Consider the following 21992-nt stretch of genomic DNA (forward strand, 5'->3'; position numbering starts at 1 on the left):
TTTTGAACTCCTAGCTCTATTGACAGTTTAAGACACTAACTAATGTGCTTTTACACAAAAGAACATTCCAACGGCTCTTTGTTGGAACAGATCACTAGGACTGGGCGATATCTAGTTTTCAACATCGCAATACATCAGCAGCTAAACATCATGATACACTGATATATCACAATATCTAAAATAAGGATGGAGCTATGTGGAGGCATTTGGCTGGCTTCATGGTTTTTCCCACATTGTGATTTTTGCATAGGATACATGCACACACATGATGATTTACAATATACTGCCAGATCAAAAATTATGAAACCAATATGGATTTCAAACCAGCCCTATAGATCACTTTTGGAGCATTTCCCAGAAACTACTTGCTGCTTACAAAAGATTGTTAGCCTTTCAATGAGCAAACAATTAAGCAGGTGAAGTTCTTGAGTCCACATTAAATGGTCCGGTCAAGTGTTTGGTCTTGGTCTTACCAGGCACCCTTGCCTGGTAACTGGCATGCATCAAGGTTCAGGCATTCCCAACCAAAGGACCTTGTGAGGCAACGCCAGCCATCCTGTTATTGACCTATGGACTGGCCCCAAGCTTTCTTGGATTAAAAACCTCTTCAGTATAGAGTGGTTCAGGGACAACTAAGGACTGAAGTCTGTCTTTGAAGATGAGAGGACTGCTGCTTCAAGAGCAAACCTTCAAACCATATTGAGGAATACCTTAGGGGAAAAACACTCTGTGGAAGAGCAGCAACCACCTTAGGGATTTTTGCAAATGCATACAGCCATTAGCACCATATTAATATTAAACCCTCGCTGCAGATGGACAGGAAAAAATAAATAAAACATACATGATTTACTGTTTTGCTGATCTGTGGCTTTGGTTTATATTTGAGGTTTGGTCTCTGCGACCAGAAAAAAGGAATTGATCCACGTGTCTGGAAAACAAATGGAACAGAAAACTGAAGCATACAATTGAATTGAAATACTTTATTGTCACTTGTACAACTTGTATACAATGCTATGTTATCAAGACAACCTCCCAAATAACCTCTGCATCACATCTTTGAGCAGACTTCCATTAAGAGGGTAGAGGCAAAGACTAGTTATAAAATCCAAAATATAGGGCCTCAACTTTACTGGGTTTTCTACACCAGATCAAAATGTTATCTGTCCACCCAGGCTTTTGGTTAAAGTTTTCAAGCTGTCTCCTGTGCTCCTTTAAAATTATCATTTGACTATGTTCCCTTAATTGTATTGTCTATCTTTCTTCCTTTCTGATGAAGGGCTGTTGAGAAATTTCATAAACGTACCTGAACAAAAGATGCTTTGCTCCCATTGTAATGTACTATCTGTTCCGTTTCTACGAAGTTTGCCGCATGTCCTTCAGAATCAATACCTGCGAGATTGAGCAATTCAGAGTTATACCTGACTGCCTATAAGGCTCAAAGCCTTATTATCCACATCCTTCCATTTCATCATTTCTGCAAACTTCAAGTACAATGAAACCAAGAACTTCGAATAGGACACTGTGTCCTGCAGAGGATTATTTATGTACATTCATAAAATGTTGCATAGGCAGTGTGTTTCTGTTACTGGGTACAGCAGCTCTCCAAGCATTAAAGGACGAGTAGTGGAAGATACTTCACCACCAATGAATCCACTTTGAGATGATAATCGTAATCCAAGGAAAAAAACATGAAAGTTAGCTCTCTGTATCCACTGGGGCTTTTTGTTTCACAAAAACAGTTTGTTAAATAGCAGCAATTGCAGAATTGTGAGCGGTGCTGTTCCAAGGTAGTTGGGGGGAGGTCGCTGCATTGAGTTGCACTTGGCATGGAGGGACAGAGAGAGAATGAACCACCCCTTTCTTCCTTCCCCAAACAGCAACTATACAGACAAACTCCCCATTTCTCTGTGTTCAAGGCACACACGCACATCACCACAAACTGGCAATGAAAAGGGGCAAAAACGGCACAAAAATAGCAACCCCATAAGCCTTTGCACCAAGCTTTGAGGCCAGTAAAGAGTTCTGTTTGAGCAAGGATGTTTGGAGGGAGAGACTGGTGGATTTTTTGCTTTTCAAAGGGTTTTTCAAGGGTGTTTTTTAGAGGGTGTTTGCAGGCTTTTTAAAAAAATATTTTTTAATTAATTTTCACAGTTAAACATTATCATCGCGTAAGTATAAAAGAATAAACCACACACAAAAAATAGAAAATAAAACATTTTTCACACAATATTAAATCCATATTTTGGGATTACTCAGATCCCTCAACAAAATGCAGGCTTTTTCAATGGTGTTCCCAATATACGCAATTTTACTTAAACGGGCTGTGCCTTGGAACGTACCCCCAGTGTAAATGGGTATTTGCCTACAGATTGTGTGTGTGTGTGTGTGTACACACACATATTTGCTGATTTGTTTATTTTTACATGTGCACTTTCCTTCCTCCAAAGAGATATACTTTTATACACAAGCAACTTGAATCTGCATCAACGTGTTGAGATATAAGAGGTAATTGGAGAACTTTTCAAAACTAAATCTACATAGTATGTGGTAAAACACAACAAGAGTTTCATCCTGTTAACAAGGCTGCCTTTGGGGGCCTGTCCCACTCAAGGCAACTTACACAGAAGTGGGAAGGAGTCACTATGCTGGCTTTTCAGCAGGTGGGTCATTGTTGCTTACCAGAAGGGGAAAAGAAGCAGGGAGGTAGGTGCGGTGCAAATGCACTAGCAAGAAGCACTGGATTGGCTCTGCTGGAGCATTTGCACCCTACCAACCTCCTTGCCCCTCCCCCTTCTGGTAAGCAACAGGGACTCACTTGCCAGGGAACTAGTATAGCGGTTTGTTGCCACTCAGTGAGTCATTTCTGGCCTTATGCATCATTAATATACACCTTCCCATCACCGAAGTAGCACTACTAACAACCATTTGTGGTGCATGTGTCTTACCTCTTACATAGTAGCGCACACCTGCTCTGAAACAACTTCTTCGGGAAATAAGAATCCAGTCAAAATATTTTCCATTAATGGAACAAGAGTGCATGATAATAACTGATCGAAGGAAATGTGTTAAGGAATACACATGTGCACACTGACAGCAACACTAAATCCGATAAGGGAGCGATATCACCAACCTTTCTCAGAATGGTTGAGCTACAGGAATACGGACACAGAGCTGGAACACACACCATTACTTCCTTGACAGTAAAGCTTTCATCAGCTGAATGAGGAGAGAGGCAATGTTCAGGTATTCCCTCTTCTCTGAACTTCCAGATCTGCTCCAGAGGATTGTGGGACTCTCCAGAGCAGATTTAGTGAATCACTAAAAATTGCTTATCTCCCCTTTCCACTGATGGGAGCCTTATCATCAGCTAAGAGTCAATGTTGGATACAATCCATGGAGAACACATTTTCTCTATTTCAACCTTCTTAACACTGAAGTTAAGGGCAAGCAAGTTAATATCTATGAGTGCATGCATGATTAAAAAATACTGGGGTTTTTTTTGGTGCTTTTGTTAGGAATAGAGGGGAAGAGAAATTTGCATTTCCCCTCAATTTCCAACTGGTAGGGAAAAAGAGATCTGTATAAACATTTTTATGAAGAAGCCATTATGTTGGGACTTCAAACCAAACCTGATAAATAGTGTGTGGGTGTATGCGCAGTGCAGTAAGTACTAACTAAAGTGAACTCCAAGGGCATATTATGTAGCCAAAATACCACAATGCACACAGAAGCAGGTGGTGCAACCATGCTTGGGGGATCCCGCAATACTTGCAAAGTTCAGAAAATCTGCAGAAAAACCCTAAGAGGCATCCCACCCCACCCCATTCCAAAACAAAAACAAAAAACCAACCAACCAACCAACAAACCCAATGGACACTACTAAATGGCCATGTAATGCTGGTGAATTGTTTGGGGGAGAGGAGGGGAAGCCAACTGAAAGCTAGAGTGAGGATTAGAAATGAAAATCAATGGAGTTTTATGGAAGAAGGCCTGGCTCAACACTGAACAGGAGCACTCCACACGTCAGCATTTTGGTCTCACCGGCTAATATCTTAAACACAAATCATGACCCCTTCTTACATTGGAACTGAACAGCACAATTTTTTTATGTTCTAGCCAAGAAACAGTAAATAGTATTACTCAGCCAGCTCCTTTTCTCCCAGTCCCTGCAGTGCCTGGATGATGTTGTTTTTGGAGGGGGTAGCTTTTAGGATGAAGTTGGAAGTTTTAGAGGAGGTATTCAAGATTGTATATGCTAAAAAGCTTTGGCATTTCCACCTTCAAGTTGCTCAGGTACCTCATTTTGTAGAACTAGTGTGGAAGCAGCACTCTGCCAGGGCTCTAAATATTAACCGAATTGTGACAGAATCATGAAAAGATACATCCATGCATCACTGGAGTGGCAAACCTATGGATCTGTAAAACAAACATTTCACAGTTGAACCACCATATTTGAGTATTTGAAGACTTGCCCAAGCACTGGACATTGGAATGTTAACCAATACAGAATTTGGACAAACTAACAATACAGCATTTACAGCATTTATTTACAGTAAAATGTTCTGTACTCACACTGTATGTGCTTAATGCCACCTGCTTGTAGCACACAGATCAATAATATACCTTAATTTTATCATGCTTTCGATTTTTGACCCTCGCATATGCATTGTTTCAGCATCCTTTCAACCACCTTGCAAGGTAGATGAAACTTACTCCTTATTGCATATGCATGGAAACAAGAAGGCCACCTGACACATTCCTACCAAAGTTGAGATTTGGCAGACAAAATGTGAAAGGGCAAAGCAAAGTAACCCCTTCTCACATGCAAGAGAAATAAACTTATACCTACACAGAAGAGGGATGTACAAGGGAAGAGTCTTGTTCAAAGTCTAAAAATAAGCATTCCTTAAAGGAACCTGTTTTCAGGAACTTATAAGATTTGGGATTTGTAACATGAAACTGTTTGAAAAACACATTAGTTGTTGTAACTACAGTCGGATCCTGAACGCCTTTGTACTCAGATGTTTTGGCTCCCAAATGCTGCAATCCCAAATAATTGTTCCAGTTTGCAAACGTTCTTCGGAACCCGAATGTCCGATGGGGCTTCCACAGCTTCTGATTGGCTACAGGAAGCTCCTGCAGCCAATCAGAAGCCACGCTTTGGTTTCCGAACATTTTGGAAGTCGAACGGACTTCCGGAATGGATTCTGTTCAACTACCAAGGTACGACTATATGTACTCCACCTTGAGCACTTTGGAGGAAAAGTGGGATATAAATGGAATAATAAATAAAACGAGTGGCTTTGATGCTTGCATTTTCTTCTCTCTGAAGTGAAATTTAGACTAAGAGTTTCCCCAATTCTCTGCTCAGGTTGTTAGCTACAATGCTACACTAGCTCTTGGTTTAAGAAAAGGTTTCCTATTACCTACCAAACTTATCGCTCAGGCAAAACTTCAACCAGGGACTTCGCGACTCTTAGCCCACCCTCTTAGTCATTGGTAAAGAATGCTATCTGCTCTGTGGCTAAATGCCGTTGGCTCAAAGCGTTAATTGTTGGATCGTACCATAAGGCAGCTAATCGCAGAAGTAAGCATTTGTATGAACATAAAGAGCACAGAATAGGTGAGGTTTTTCCCCCTCCAACTGATAATAAAGCTGCAGGCTAGAAAGAGATTGTTTTCATCACTAACAGTTTCACAAGCTGCTATTTTGTTAAGCTGACAGTCTTAATGAATTGTTTGGCTCTCGGCAGCTGCTGTGACATCTCAAGGGAGATTTGTAGTATCTCTTGTAAAGGCAACATTCAGGGAACCACCGCATCCAGATCCATTGTCAAACACTGTATTAGCAACTTGCTTACTGCCTGTTCACTGCTGAAAGGAATTAGGGTGGTTAGCTGACCTGCGAGGAATTAATACCACGTCTTGGCAAGGAAAAACTGTATCCTGCATGCATAATTGAGGACTCTTCTTATCGAGCTGTGCAAGACGTTGTTTGAGTGAATTTGCTCTACACACGTCTTAATAGGAGGGTGGCTGACAAATTTAAGTTCCCAACACGTTTGGTTGGGAAAGATGCCTAGGAACCCCCACTTTATTAAGGTCTTTTTCAACTAGCACAAGCACTAGTGTTTTTGCTCCATTTAAAATAAAGGCCATTGGTTTCTGTAACGCTTATTACTATATAGTTTGCTACAACCATAAAAGACTTCGCATTTTATCACCAGCTGTTCTGGTCACATGAACCCAAAAGCAGGCCAGCTTTTATAGCTGTGTTTCCCCTATCTTCAACATTATGGAGATTATGCTCAACAAAATGCATATACATTACCTCAGGCTGAGCAGCGAATTCTCTAAGGAGGTGCCCATTCCATACAAACCGAGGATCTGCCTGTAAGGAGTTGCATCATAGGGTAAATTTTAAACACCAAGGGTCTTGTTTGCTTTCAGACAATGCTTTCCTGAAATGTGGCAGTAAGCCAATCCCTTTCCCCTACCATCTAACAATTAAAGAAACACACATGCCTCTCTTCCCCAAAAAGAGGAAAACAAATCAGGTGGTAGATCAGTGGTTCGCAGAATAAATTCCCAAACTATCAATCTAAATTTTAATCAAATGGCTTTTGTTGCAAACAGGATATTACATAATAATACATTGCAACTTTTACAGTTTAAATAAATATTAAAAAGGTAAAGGACCCCTGGAAGGTTAAGTCCAGTCAAAGGCGACTATGGGGTTGTGGCACTCATCTCGCTTTCAGGCCAAGGGAGCAGGCGTTTGTCCACAGACAGCCTTCCAGGTCATGTGGCCAGCATGACTAAACCGCTTCTGGCACAACACAACACCGTGACAGGAACCACAGCGCACAGAAACGCTGTTTACCTTCCTGTCGCAGTGGTACCTATTTATCTACCTGCACTGGAATGCTTTCAAACTGCTAGGCTGGCAGGAGCTGGGACAGAGCAACGGGAGCTCACCCCGTCGCGGGGATTCGAACTGCTAACCTTCTGATCGGCAAGCCCAAAGAGACTCTGGTTTAGACCACAGTGCCACCCGTGTCCCTACAGTCTCTATTTACAGTTTAAATAAACATGCTATCATTCAGGTACTGAAAGACACATATCTTGTGCGTATATATATATATATATATATTTATTTAGTTGGCAATAAACTGTATCCTTTCTTACCCTTTCTAGCAAGCTCATTTCTTGGAACTCCGGGCTGGTATTAGCCAACCGTTGTAAAGTGTGCGTTAAGTCGTATGTCGTAGAGAAATAAAATCCGTCCACACTCAATACATGGCTAATCATTGATAAAAAGACTTTATTGTCCTGTAACTGTTAAAGAGGGAAAGCATTATTTGCAACATTCTAATTTCCCCTCCTGGTGGATACAAGTTTCCTACAATATCCGACAAAGAGCTCACAGAGAAAGTGTTTCAAGGTTCTTCTTTTCAAGATAAAGCATTCTGTTGCTAAAATATAACCCAATTCCACCATACAGCACAGCTGTTTATGAGGAGTTAAGAACTTATGGTCAGGAGTAAAAGAACACTGTGTGCTTCTAACAGCAGCTCTGAGTGCAAGCAAGAAGGAATGGGCATGCATCAATTTTATCCTCTTAATGGCACTAAATTTTGTTCTGGAGGATGTCTTGGCCTTCAGAAGCAGCTCTACAGTGAAAGGAACATGCTGCAATGAGAAGGTATCCTCTGAGAAAAAGTGTCCCTTTGGACCCCAGCCTTTTTTGAATTCATAAAAATACTCCATAAAAATAATGCTTGAACAAGTCATGTTTTTTAACAAAGAGATCTATGCTCATTTCATCTCAAACATATTTCAAAGTAGCCGAAAGGTGTTTCTATTACCAAATCTATTCCTACCTGAATATCAGTTAAATGTAGCATGGTCTTTTTGTAAGAGAGGATGTCAAAGTCTGTTGCTTTCCAAACAACATGATTGAAAAATTCACCTACTTTTCTCTTTTTTGTTATTACAATAAGATACGTGCCTGTAAAACAGAAGGACTCTGGTTAGCAATACTGATTTGTCTTCTACTAATAGAAGGCAATTCTAGCAAAAAGGAAGCAGGGAAGTTGGCAGGGACACTGAACTTCACGCCTTGCTTCAAGTAGTTTACAATGTTTGTCATCACCACATCACCACTACAATCTTGAGAGAGCTGGAATTAATTCTCTTCTACCGCAAAACATGACGAAGCATGTTTCTGTTGTACTGCTCCATGTACCAGTTTTCAGGAGATTCATGGACACTGTGGTTTTTAAACGATATTCCGGCTGCATGTACTCATCACAAATCGCCATTCCCAAAGACTGTCAAATAGCCAACCACAAATCTGAATGCTCTTTCACTTCAAAAACCATCATGGGGGGGGGGGGACTGTGGCTGAGCCCTCAACATAATGTGCTGCTTATATAAGCAAGACTTAAAACACAAAGAGGGAACATCAAAATATGCATTGCCACACATGCAGCCTAAAATAGTGACATTCCAGCAGAGTGGTACCACATAACAATTCTGAATGCGAACCAGGCTCTTATTATAAGATCTCAAAATACCTGTATGACATCATAAATAATACTACTTCATAACTGAAATTCTCATACCTGCCACTAGACGGATTGTCCCCAAAATGCCATATATTTGCCTGGTAACTGCTGAAGGCGGAATATCTTTCTTAACTGCAAAGGAAAAACAGGATACGCTGTCTCAGTATACCAGTATTAGATCTATCACATGCAGCCAAACACAATCCAATAAGATTTAAATGACCCTGTGTGCATAATAAATAGTTTAACATTACTAAGATCAAAACTAAAAACTTGAAAATTTAAACACATGGAGCTAACACTTATGTTTATTAGATGAATTTGGAATCATTCACACATTAGATGAGATTCTTTTCCCCATCCCCCGCCAATACAGACTTGTTTTTTTTTTTTATTAAATATTTATTGGTATTTTCAAAAAACACACAACAAACAAAAACAAAAAAAATAAACAAAATATTCGAAACTAAACAAAAAAAATAGAAAAAACACATACAATTTCTGATACTTATTTTCCTCAACCTTGTTTCTCAGACCTCCTCACACCTCCCCTTCTTGTATTCCAATTTAAATTGTCAATTCAGCAAGTCCTTAACTTATTTCTTCACCTTAACTTAAACATTTATTCTAACATACTGTTATTTTACTTTACTTCTTTTTTCCATTTCCTCCATTTATTTTTAACAGCCTTATTCTCAGTTAAAAAAAAAAAACAAAAAAACCAATTTCACCTTATTAAAATTACACATCAATACTTATACCTCATTAATTTATTCTTGAACCTTTTTCCTAAGGTCGACCAAAATTTCCCTTCCACGGTTTACCCAATTTGCTTACCACTAACAAAATATAAATTATCCTTATGTACCCTTTGGATTCCCAACCTCCACCCACCCTTCTCCCGGTTCCAGTCCCCAACCAATATCCATCAGTCTTTATATTATTTATTTAGCCTGGAGATCTCAGGTCCGAGGCCCTTATGTCTCTCTCAGTTCCTTTCTGCCGGTCTCTTTGATAGACCTTGATGTTAAGCCCCAGGTCTCGGAGGGGCTCCGGCCCAACAGAATCGGTGTTGCTTCTAGCCAGTCCTCCATACTTAAAAGCAAAAGCAAAGCCTATGGGGTATTCCAACTCTTGTTTCAAATTTCTTTCTAATCCAAATGTCCCCACAGCTCCGGCTTCCACCTTCAACAAATTTATAATCTTCAGGTCTTCAGATCTCCTCAAAAGAGGATCTCTCCATTTTCCAAATTCCCAATCAAACCAGGCTTTCCGCATCCAGTTTTTATTGTCCTTTTTTATCATCATGTCAGGCCTCATATTGTAGCTCTCCTTTGACTCCTGCAAACCTCCATCTCCTCCTTCGTTTTCTTCAAAAAGAACATATTGCTCCATCGTGTCTACGCTTTCGGTTTCATTTATTTGTTCAGTTGAATAGGCTTCCTGTTTCAAATCCTTATCAGACTCCAAGCTGTTGTTTACTGTCCAGTGTAATAGCGCTACCTCTGTAGACAAAGCATCGTACTCATCTTGTAAGTTTCCCAAGAGAACCAGTGCTCTGTCCAATTCTGCTTGGAATTTAGACACTCCAGCCATTTTTGTAATGTAGTATCCTTGTTACCCCTCTAGGGGGATTTAATTCCTTGATCTTCCTTTCAGCTCAAAAACCAAAAGTCCAGTTATTTTGTATCAACCTTATTTTCAACAAGTTATCCCGAATAAACCAGCAAAAACAGCAGAAACAATGTTCTCTTTTTCCAGCTGACAACTAGCTGACTAGCAGCTCACTTGACAGCTGTCAAAATCTTCCATGCAACAGGCTTTCTCATCGGACGTTCCCGGATCTAGGGGGGGGTGTAGTTTCAGCTCCCAAAATTCTTTTTATCCTCCAGAATATCCTCTTATAATGTCCAAACCGTGAGGTCAGGATCTTTAGTTAAAAAAAAGCAAGAAACAGATTCTCTCGACCTTAGCTGCCCAGTCCTTTGCTTTAAGTTGTTTACAAAGAGGGGGGGGTGGACTTCCTTTTTAGCCCCTTCCCGCTCGTTCCAAATCCAAGATAAGAAATTTTTTTAAGTTCCAATCTCCGTATTACTCACGGGTTGATGTTTTAGGATCCAATCACTCTTAGAAGAAGTTGGCGCTCTCTGTCAATGGCTTGCGGCTTCACTCCGTAGACGAGGGAGTACTCTCAGCACCACGCCTTACCCTGCCTCCGTTCCGAAGCCTTTAAAAAGGCTCCGTCGCGGATTGGGGGGGCGCAAATGGTGCCCGCCGAGTCTCTGTGTTCACAGGCATCCGCGCCTGTGATTTTAAGGGTCCCCGCTTCGCCGCAGCGGCCAGACCCAGACGCTACGGAGCCGATTCCCTCCGGAGCTCGGAGGGAATCCGCCATTAAACAGTGGCACCAACCCGGAAGTCCCCCCCCCCCCCCCGCCAATACAGACTTGATTTACTGAAGCCTCAAGATCAGAGCTGTATTTGGCAGTTCCTGACCAATACTTTTACCTGTCTCTGCAGGTAAAAGTCTCAGTAGAGGATTTGTGAGTATGGAAAGGTGCATTTATTTTAGAAGAATTACCATCAACACTGGGGGCTACAGAGTCATAAGAACCAAAACACAACCAGGAAAATGATGGGGATGGGCGAGAATTATTTGTTACCATCAACAGAAAGTAGGAAATCAAAAATATGCAGCAATGCCACTGCTTTTAAAAGATGCAGATAGCCGGGGGGGGGGGGGGGTAGAATGTTAGAACCACCTACACTTTATAGTTTAAGAAGTTTAACTATATTTATTGACTGTTTAATCAAACAGTCAATCCCAGGGAATTACTAGTTCAGCAGTGGGTCTGGAATCTCTATTTTTTTTTAAGAATAATTTTTTATTAACCGGCCAATCACATCAAATCAAACCAAATTACATAAATTCCAAATTACACAGCCGAATTTTAAATTTTTGTTGGGGGTACCCATATTTCAAGTTCCGAAGGGGATCCAATCAACTTCTTGCTTCTTGCTGCTGTTTTAATGTCCACAAATCTAACCATATGATGTTCACAGTACTATCCAGTCCTTTCTTATTGTTTTTCCACATCTCTTGTTGTTATTTTCATATATTTTTCCTTTCTCTTTATGATCTCTGATAGTCTCCACAAGCTGGTTAGAACAGTTTGTAATCCTGCGTGAATATTATTATTTTTTATCCAGTAGCCATATCCAGATGTTTTCCATATAACATCACATCCATACATCAAAACAGTCTTAGCGTCATTAATCTTCACCAATCTGCCTCCTTTCTCAAACCTCTGAGGAGATTCACCAGGAATGCAGTCTGAAAACAAGTCCGTTCCTCCTCCCGGCTATAAATCCTTTGGCAAGATGGCAACTCTGAATTAATTGCTGCGCCATTCCCAAAAGCTCTTATTGCTTCTCAATCTCCATAAAGCATACTTTTGGTTAAAGTTTATCTCCACACAGACCTTAATCATCCTGCTTGGGTCAGTTCAACCGACGGTTCTAATGAGGAGGGGTTCTTAGTAAATCACATAGAAGGAAAGTAAAAAAGGTCCCCCCCCCCCCATTCAGTCCCATTGCCGACATACCCAGCCTTTGGTGTATCTTCATCGTAAAATATTCCTGTTGCTCCAACCCGTCGTCTTCTTTCGCAGAGGTCACTTAAATTAGCAGACTTCACTCCCCTTCTTCACTTGAAATATGTGCATTTGCTTCTTTTGTAATTAATTATTCCAAATTGCTGCAACTAGTGCGCAATCAGAGACAGCGTCCAGGAGAGCCGAGGTCCACACGGGGGCATTCTGCCTAGGGCCCTCACCCCCTTCTTTCGAATTAGGGGGTGATTTATGGGCACAGCAGGCAAGGGCAGTGTTCCCCATTTCCTTGGGGCAACAAGGGAGACTGCCTACTCCCATAACAGCCTCTTAATTACCCCGTGTGGGTCGGAGAGATGGTATTGTCGGCCATCTTCCAATGCGCCCCTAGTGGCCCCCCCCCCGGTCTGGGAATCTCTAACTAAATTGTTACCTCCTCATCAGACTGAAATTCCTAAAATTCTTTGGTGGAAGCCACAACAGTTATATGATAGAAATCAATGTAATGTACCAAAGATTTTTGAAATTACCGAGTAGATTCGGTTGTTCTTAGGTCCCACCTCCCTTTTTAGCGGCTGTGTGGAGTGGTAGGATTCCATTGTTTCTGTTCATTGTTTGTTTTGGTTGGTCTTTTTTGCCGTTGTTGCTATTGTAATGTTGTATATGTTTTTAACTGATTATATCAGATACTGTAAATCACCTTTTTGAATAAACAAATAAATAAAGATGTTCCACAAGAGCTGACAGGAAGCAAAATTCGCCTAGCAGGTTTTAAGCTTATTCTACCATGGAGCATCCCTGCCACCATTTGATACGTACAGGAAAAACGTTAACGCAGAAAAGTTCTGAGTCATCACTGCTTCTTTCCTTCCTTCACCAAATATTGATTCAGTATTGAATTGTTTCTCCTACTAGAGATGTATTGCAACCAGGAAGTGTGGTGTTTGTACAGCTAAAGCCAACTGGATTCATATACTGCTACACAATAAACAGAATTTCCTATAAGTTTCTATTCCAAAGCTCATTGCTTGAATAGAAGCTTGAGAAACTTGAACATACATAATAAAATTTTCACAAACACACACTAATTTTTCAGAATGTACAGGTAAATGAAAATAAATTTGATCAGTCAAGAAATGTATAAACAGATATAGTATTACGAAGGAGGAAGGATAACTGATGGGTTTATGAGCCAGATTTGTGATGTTTTTCAGGTTGCTGGCTAATTTACTGTGTAGCTTAAAGGAAAATAATTTAAGGCTAAACTACAGCATTTCCAAAGTGATGATGAAAAATACCTGTAAGAGTGACCTCTGTGGAGACTCTGTCAATGGAAAGTACATCATTGGCTCCATCATCACAAGCTTCCACATAAAACCTTTCTGGCGTTATGTGCCTAAAATGCAAGAAATGTGCAAGATCACCACCAGACAAACAACATCACTTTAAAATACTAGGGCTCGCTGGAATTCTTATCACGATCACCCATAGGAAGAAAAGCTATATACCCATTATGCAAGACAGTAAACAAAGGCAGCAAGTAAAAAGCTCCAGTTTGGGGAAGAGCTGTAGTGGTAGAGCATCTTCTTTGAATGCAAAAAGTGCCAGGTTCAAACCCCAATATCTCTAGGTATAGCTGGGAAAGTCTGTCTGTTTGAAACCATAAATGTACTACCGAGCTGGTTGGACCAATAGTCTGAGTTCATTTAAGGCAACGTCCTATGTTTAGCATCAATATAGTCAAACATCAAATCTTACTACTTTGAGGAAACTTTGAAAACAAAACTTAAATTTGAAAGGAAGAAGCACTCTTCCTAAAAGAGGAAGATCTCTCACAAGCGTAACATTCAATTTTTGATGTAGCTGAATTATCTCTGCACCTTCCAGTCCATCTCCCAATGCTTCATTGGGCTTCTCTTGATTTTTCCTATACCTCCCCACTTTCCCCATGTGTTCTGGGCACTGGGCAGAACATACAAATTACAGGACATACCACAAAACACTCAACTAAATGGAGATAACCACAGTGGATGAGAAATATGATTTAAGAAGTCTGTAGTTTAAATATCACTTCAGAGCAAGACACCAAGAATAAAAAAATCTACTTTAAGTGTATTTGCTTTCTAACGCTTTCTTTAAAAGAAAAAAGACATTCTGCTCAGAATGGCACGTGCTAATAACCTAACTAAATTACATTATTAGGCACAGACACGCATGACATGCAAATGATGCGAGATCAAACAATGGAATCACATTTCCATATTCACAGCAAATGGCAGCTATCCAGCAAAAGGAAAGAGCAACCAATTCACTTTCATTTTCAGCAAGGAAAGCATATGGGAGCCCATATTTTTTATTAGCAAAACAACTTGACAGCTTCAAACAGAGCAATGCTCTGGGGGAAAGCTGCCTTTGAGCAGCTGATTTAGGAGAAGGGACAAGATATCTATGCACTGTTAAGCAGTGAGATTGGCAAAACAGGGTGAGAGGAGAGAAAGGGAGCGCAAGCCTCAGATGCAGTCATCCATTATGCTGGCAGAGGCCAATTACAAGGCACTCAAAACTAAGGACTGACAACAGGGAGGATCTCTGAGCAGGGCGACCATTTCCATGCTTATCAGCTGGAAAATGGGTAGGGCCCCTTGCTGCTTGATGTTTCAGCCACCTGATTCCACACACTGTTTTCACAGCAGCAGATAGAAATCTTGGAAGCTCAGAAATGCTAACCTCCCCTTCCTACTGCCTTTTTCCATTCCTTAGTCTAAGGTAACAGATATTGCTAGAACTTTAGACAGGCTATCAAATAGAGATACAGTACAGTACTAAGAAGAATGAGAAAAACCTGCAGAGCATCTCACATTTAAAAAGCACTAAAGGAGGATAAACTAAAATCTGAAACTGGCTGGTGGGTCTAAAAACTGAAGCCTCCTCAACTACTTTGAGTATTAAGACTGTTCCATGTTCAGATCCTATTTCTATAGGTGCTGTACAGCTTAGGGCGAATTCCTGCACACATACCTCGCTTACAGTCTAGCACTGGAACTGTTGCAACTGAAAAGACAAGTGCTGCTTATGGTGATATTAGGCATAGGAGCATCTTATCCAATGTTTAGCCATGCCAACCTAGTCAGAAATGCACATCGTTTAATGCTGGCATCATCAAATAAATGATTGTGTACGAGCAAACACGCGTTCCATCTGCTTTGTTCTTTGATTGCAACACATTATGATTGGATGGATTAACACGGAATTTCTCAGGGACTTTGACATACAAAATGCTTTATACTCCATCTCTCTTATCCTCACCAAAAATATAATAGAGCAACAGAGTCTCATGACTCCTTACTTAGAAGAGAACATCACATTCCCAGGAATCCTAAAGTTTGGCTCACTGCTCTCTCTCCCAGCCTGATCACCCAAACTCCAAAACCACATAACCCTCCTAACTAATGATCAATTAGCATAACACAGGGCATTTACAAACTCTCTTTAAAATCTTCATAGTTATTTTCTCAATCAATTGTACTGCAATCACTTTCAGGGTTCATTAATTTGCCACAGGAGTTTAACTCCTGGCATGGCTCATTATAGCATCTGCCTGGAAAACAAAATAAGATCAAATTGGTCCACCTTTGTAACTTCCTTTGCATATCAATCTACAGTTGTTGTCAATCTAGATGGCACAGGAGACAACTGAATTCCCCAACTATTCCGTAGTATTTTCTTATTGTTGCCTGTACGATCATGGTGCTTTGATTCCAAAGCTCTGCATTTCTTTATTTTATTAACAAAGGCAATGAGGGAATGGAGAGGCCTTGTTTCTCATTGCCCTTGAATGCTACTGCTATAAATTTGATTCTGCTTGCATTTAAAGCCAAATGTGCAACTTCTGAAACAATACGAGAATAGAACTATAGCCATCCTTCAAAATTTGCACTTATCACAGTTTTGCAATACCAACCAATGTTTATAAAAATGCAGCAGCAAAAGAGGATATCCTGTCTCCCTAGTGCAACCTTGACTTGGTATTTCTTTGCGCCTTCATGTACTTCATGCCTAGTTCTTCTCTTCCTTCAAACTTCACCAAAATTTCCTGCTTATGGCCCTTTTCTGCCTTTCCACTCTATCTGTCTAAATGAATCTATCTCCAAAGTTATCCAGCAACAACTAGTAAGTTAAATAAATAAAATTAACAAGATACCAACAAAGGCTTGCTTTAAAACAAAAACAAAAATCAACATTTGTTTCTTTTAGCAATATAACAACAGGGGCAAACATGTTCTTTAAAAAATGAAAACTCAAAGTTATTCAATCTTGAGTTACCTAGATAAGCCAGTTTATATTTGAGATAAAGATCTTGCAATGAGGTCTTGTTTGGTTTTATGGTTTAGTTTCATAGGCTGCCAAACATATCTGGACACATTTCAAATCACAAAATCCTTGTATTATCTTCTCACTTGCAACCATCTCACAGATTCAGAGAAAGACCTTACTGAATGCTTAATACTCATTTGGGATTTGCAGATGTAAGCCTTCTCTGCAAAAGCACCTTGTTCTTTTTCCAATTAGGGGGAAATACATTATGCACTTAGTATTTGATGCTCTAATGGCATCTAAAGTTAGCATTGCATTCAGCATCCACTATCATTTCAGAATTCTTTTATACAGTTTCACTGCTCCAACCTTGATTTCAGTAATGTACATATTTCCATCATGAATGCTTAATATTATTCTAATACAGGAAGCTACTCAATGCCAACGACCACAGATTGTCAAGAGAAGAATTCAAAAAAGGCACACATAGTGTGCTGAGCAGTGCATCACCCATCCATCTTGACATTATCCTCAAACTAAAACGAGAATGAGGGCAGACAGGCCACATTACACTAACATTTATGCAGCACCCTGAACAGAGGTGATGCTGCAAATTGTATAAAATGTTACATTTCAGTTCTACTTATGCTGCGCTGTGCTTCAAGTTGCCTCATGTCCCAATCAAATAATTTTCAATTGCATAACCCTTCTAAGTATCCCTATTAACATAACTAACCATTTTTTAAAGCAAAGCAGCAACAGCTTTCTGTAAAGAGAAAAAAATCATTTCTGCATGTTCTCGCTCGCTATTCATCTGATTTTATTAAAGCTGAGATGCTGCCTGTCAAATATACCGTGATCAAAAGAATGCCTTTTTCTATATATCAGCCTACATTACTGAATAGCAAAGGCAAAAGTGACAGCTCCCTGTTCCAAGTCATGCAGGATCTGGGTAGACAGCTACTTGAGAAGACACTGTCTACACTTCATGAGAACTACATTTAAAAGTGAACTTTCATCTTCTATAATTGATCTGCTCACATTTCAAACACAAAACCTGCAATTGTTTGGGTTGTCCTTGGGGTTCCAACTAAGAGTCAAAGGTAAAATCTCTTGAATATCGTTCAAAAAGTGAAGGTCATAGGATAAAAATTCCATATTAAGACAATACCTTTATCACTGATATTCATCCATATGTACATAACATACTTATAATAACCGACTGCAGTACTTTTCAAATTTTCATATTACTGGTTTTCCAACAGTTAATTCTGTTTCTGTAAGTTTCTCTTTGTTTGCATGCCTACTATTTAAATACAAAAGACTTTAGTTATTAAACAGTATACAGTATAAATATTTTTAATAAGTAAGTAGATCGTTGCTGTTTGGTTTTATTAATGTGTCCTACAGAGCTGTCTTAGTTGTAAGCTTCATTGTTAAACTAATCGCAGCTAGGTAGGCACCTGCATATATTTTTGCATGCTCTCATCCTCATTTCTGCTCCACAAAGAAGCCCATCAATTGATTAATCTACCTGCTCTCTTGAAATATTTCACAGCAGAATGCAAACATGGCTTGAGAAAATAAAAACAGTAAATATCATTCCTGAGGAACCTGTAGCTGGTCAGGGGTACTGCAACAATGAAACAATCTTGCTACACTTTGCTTTAATGCTGGCACTCTAAAATCAGGGACAGGGAAGCTGGTGTCCTCCAGATGTCATTGGCCTGGGATGACAGGGGTTGAGGGCACCAGATTTCGCATCCCTGCTCTAAAGAAAAAGCAGGATAGCCAAGGAACAATTGAATTAGCTTGTTGAAATTAAACTAAGGACACATGCAAGAAGAGGCCTGCATGCGCCTACCACTAGATCAGATAATGTCACAACTGAAACATATACCAGGTTACACAAGAATTAAACGCCAACAGAAAAAGTGACTTTAAATCCTCTTCTAATCCCAGAGGAAGTTGCAGGAAATTTTGCAACCCCCAAAGTACTTGAAAGGCCTATTTGAAAACACAACCACCTATTATTATCATGAAGTAATACAAAAGACGACCCAGGAACAGAGTTCGATTTTGAACAATCCCCATAGTGATTAGGCACTTAATTATTAAACACACAGAAGACTGCGGAAATTAAATGTAACAGCATCGGTATACCTGATAATTTAAACTCTAACCTTCTAATTGTGCATATTTAGAAGAAAATTCCACTAATTTCATAGGTCTTCTTTCCATGAAGGTACGTTTTAAGATGAGGATGCTAGATCTCTTTTAACCAACACTAAAGATGTTTACAAAAGAATCTCTCTGGAGTGTCCTGAGTCATCTTTCCGCCCAGAAACATATGTTCCCTTCCCTGGCATTTCTCATTTTGCTAGGCTAACCTTCACTTCAGACATTGGTTATCTTGTTCCTGCAGGCTATAGTGTTAGAAAGAATGCAACTGAGCCCCCTTTTAACTTCATTATGAATAATACAATTACTAGAAAGACTGGCAGAGGTTGTTCTACTTTTCAGGAGACACAGTAAAGGCAGAATCACATTTGCGAAGAAACAATGACAGGAGAAAACAAAGAATGGACATGCAGAGTGAAAGTGGAGAGGAAGTTTAGGTAAACCAAGAAGCTGCTTCTATGTAAGAATTTACAGGAACTGTATGCATTGCAACGAGAGGACAGACAACGAAACCCTGAAATTACCATTTCTTACACAATGTAAATTTTTACATGGAAGAGCCTCCATATTTGTAAGGAATTATGTTTGCTTTACTATTCTTTTCTTTTCTTTTTTTTACTGTCTTACCCACCTCGCTTCTCCTTGGAGAAACAGACAGAATAGGCATTCAAAAAATAAAATAAAATACAGTAAGCAACTCATTTCTACCGGGAAGTAGTTAGTTAGTCCCCAAGATGTTGCAGCCTAGTTGTTAATCACAGTACATATTATTCAGGTGCAGGACCCAGGGTGAGAAGAGCAGGTGTGTGATTAGCAATCTGAGGGTCAGATTAGAGGCCTGGGGTGTTTGTTGTTTAGTCGTGTCAGCCATGAAACTCTCTGGGTGACCTTGGGCCAAACACCTTCTCCTCAGCCTCACCTATTCAGAGAGTTCTTGGCGAGCGTAAAAAAAAGGTGGATGGGAAAGACCTTGCAAGCAACCTATAGGCTGAGGATAGTTCAGTGGAGTGGAGCATGAGACTCAATATCAGGGTTGTAAAATGGAAAAAAATAAAATCCTAAATTGCAAGGGATTGACAGTCCCTTCCAACTCAACAGTTCTATGAACTCTCTGGAGGAAAAACCGCACCAGAAAAAAATGAATAAACGTTGGTGTTGTGGAGAGGGAAATACCCACTGAGAAGAAAAATGTGGGAAAGGCAATGTGACCCTGTGGAAACGCCCTCAATGAGATGAGCAACTATTTAACCTTTAGAAGATGCGCAATGATGTGATGTGCAATGCTTTATTAATATACTGTGTGTGTGTGTGTGTGTTGGAAGCTGCCCCGTGTGGCTGGGGCGACCCAGTCGGAGGGGCGAGGTACGAACAATAAAATTGCTGCTGCTGTTGTTATTTAAGCAACATGGGGTGAGAGGGGTCGGAAATAGAAAAATAACCCAAGCTAGTTTGGCGGGGAAATGAAGCGACAGGGAAGATGAGGCGAGTGGAAGGAACTGTTTTGCCTGTGCAAAGCTGGGGGGCCAATCTTGGGCGGAGGGGGCGTCGTCAGAAAGAGGGGAAGCTCGGAAAATGGCCACGGAAGGGGAGGAGGAGGAGGACGACGGCGAGGAGAGGCCGGCGGGTGGTGGACACTGCGGGTCTGCCATTGGGACGGGGTGGTCTGCACTGCAGGGAGGGTTTTTTCCCCGGCCTCTCCCTCCCTCCCTCCCTCCCTCCCTCCGTCCGTCCACTCACAGCTTCAAGTTCTCGTAGGCTCCTGCCGCCGCCGCCATGGCTGCCCCCTCAGCCGCTCGCCTCTCAAGCGCCGCCCGGCTCCTCCGCGTCCAGGACTCTCGCCTCACCTCTCACCTGACGCGCCTGGGCCTGTCGGGACGGAGCGCCGCTCGGGACAAAGCTACTCGGAAAGCATTTCGGCGTCGGGCGAAGGCGGCGGCTGATTGGAGGAGGCCTTACGCTCGGGGAGAGGGAGGGGGGAAGAGGGCGGGCGGGAGCTCGGAATTGTGACGCTGCGAAAGGCGCGAGCTGCGGGCGACGCCGAACGCACCCCGAGCCCGGATTGGCCGCGAGATTCGCTTGGGCTCCGCCTCCGCATAAAAAAATAAATAAAAAGCTTCTCGCTGGCTACTGGCCGAAGCGAAGGCGCCTGGGAGGGTTTTGATTGGCTGGCTATCCCCCCGCCCCTCCAATTGAGAGAGGCGGATGAATTTAGAATATAGGCAGAGAAGCGTTATCCACCAGCGGGGCCAGTGGCGCAATGGATAACGCGTCTGACTACGGATCAGAAGATTCTAGGTTCGACTCCTGGCTGGCTCGGCCGTATTTTTTCCTCCTACTGCTTATTTAATTCAGGTTAGAGTTTTGAGCAGTGGGATCGCAAAATTCACAACACTTTCTGATTCAGTTGGCTGCAGATCCACTGTCGCAACTGCAGTCCCGAAACTCCTGGTGCATTTGATTTTATCTGATTTGATATTTCTATGCCGCTTTTTCTTCAAATGAATCCCAAAGCTGCTTACAAACAATAAATAACAGTGTCATTATAGCACTTGTATAACATAATAGAACATCAGAAATACAGCATAGACTAATTAACAAATATTCAGTCAAACAATTGCAACCTATAAACACTGTTAACAAAGCAACAACAAAAATTAAGCTGAAACATCACAATTAAAGCGAAAGTCATATGATTAGCAAAGCAATACTGCATTTGTAATCCATAAAACAATATTAGCGATGGTAAAATAGCAGCTAAAATATGAACTAAGCACTGTTAAGTTCATATGCACACTCTCCACACTCCCATGACTTTTTATTGTACTGTGTGACATACCAAAATTCCGATCCAAAATAAAGCTATTAACTTTTCCCCAAAGTGCAGGTTTTGCAAATTGCAATGTGAGAATTTTCTCAAAACTATGACCCACTGTATTAACTACCGTACTACATTGCACTATTAGTTTATGAGTACCACCCGTCTTTATACAGTGGTACCTCGGGTTACATACGTTTCAGGTTACATACGCTTCAGGTTACAGACTCCGCTAACCCAGAAATAGTGCTTCAGGTTAAGAACTTTGCTTCAGGATAAGAACAGAAATCGTGCTCCAGCGGCGCAGCGGCAGTAGGAGGCCCCATTAGCTAAAGCGGTGCTTAAGGTTAAGAACAGTTTCAGGTTAAGAACGGACCTCCGGAACGAATTAAGGTACCACTGTATAGGGGTAGTTCTTCCACTGTTGGAGGCTTGGCATTGGGGGGGGGGTGACAATAAAAGTTCCAGCAGTTTTCAGCTTCCTAAAGTGCCTCATGTTGG

General features: G+C 40.9%; 1 protein-coding gene across 1 annotated transcript in view; it reads right to left on the reverse strand.

The window, feature by feature from the left end:
- The window catches only part of SACM1L (SAC1 like phosphatidylinositide phosphatase), a 34411-nt gene extending 13674 nt beyond the window's left edge, over positions 1-20737 (reverse strand). The window contains exons 1-10 of the mRNA XM_083578036.1: positions 20414-20737; positions 13480-13577; positions 8628-8702; positions 7884-8011; positions 7189-7338; positions 6332-6391; positions 4383-4416; positions 2946-3047; positions 1304-1389; positions 842-928 (exon numbers count right to left, since the gene is read on the reverse strand). Coding sequence (XP_083434162.1) covers positions 842-928; positions 1304-1389; positions 2946-3047; positions 4383-4416; positions 6332-6391; positions 7189-7338; positions 7884-8011; positions 8628-8702; positions 13480-13577; positions 20414-20451 — 858 coding nt within the window. The 5' untranslated portion in view covers positions 20452-20737. The remainder of the gene's footprint in view (positions 1-841; positions 929-1303; positions 1390-2945; positions 3048-4382; positions 4417-6331; positions 6392-7188; positions 7339-7883; positions 8012-8627; positions 8703-13479; positions 13578-20413) is intronic.
- Between the last annotated feature and the right edge of the window lie 1255 nt (positions 20738-21992).

Source organism: Podarcis filfolensis, assembly GCF_964270895.1.
Source record: "Podarcis filfolensis genome assembly, chromosome: 12".
NCBI lineage: Eukaryota > Metazoa > Chordata > Lepidosauria > Squamata > Lacertidae > Podarcis > Podarcis filfolensis.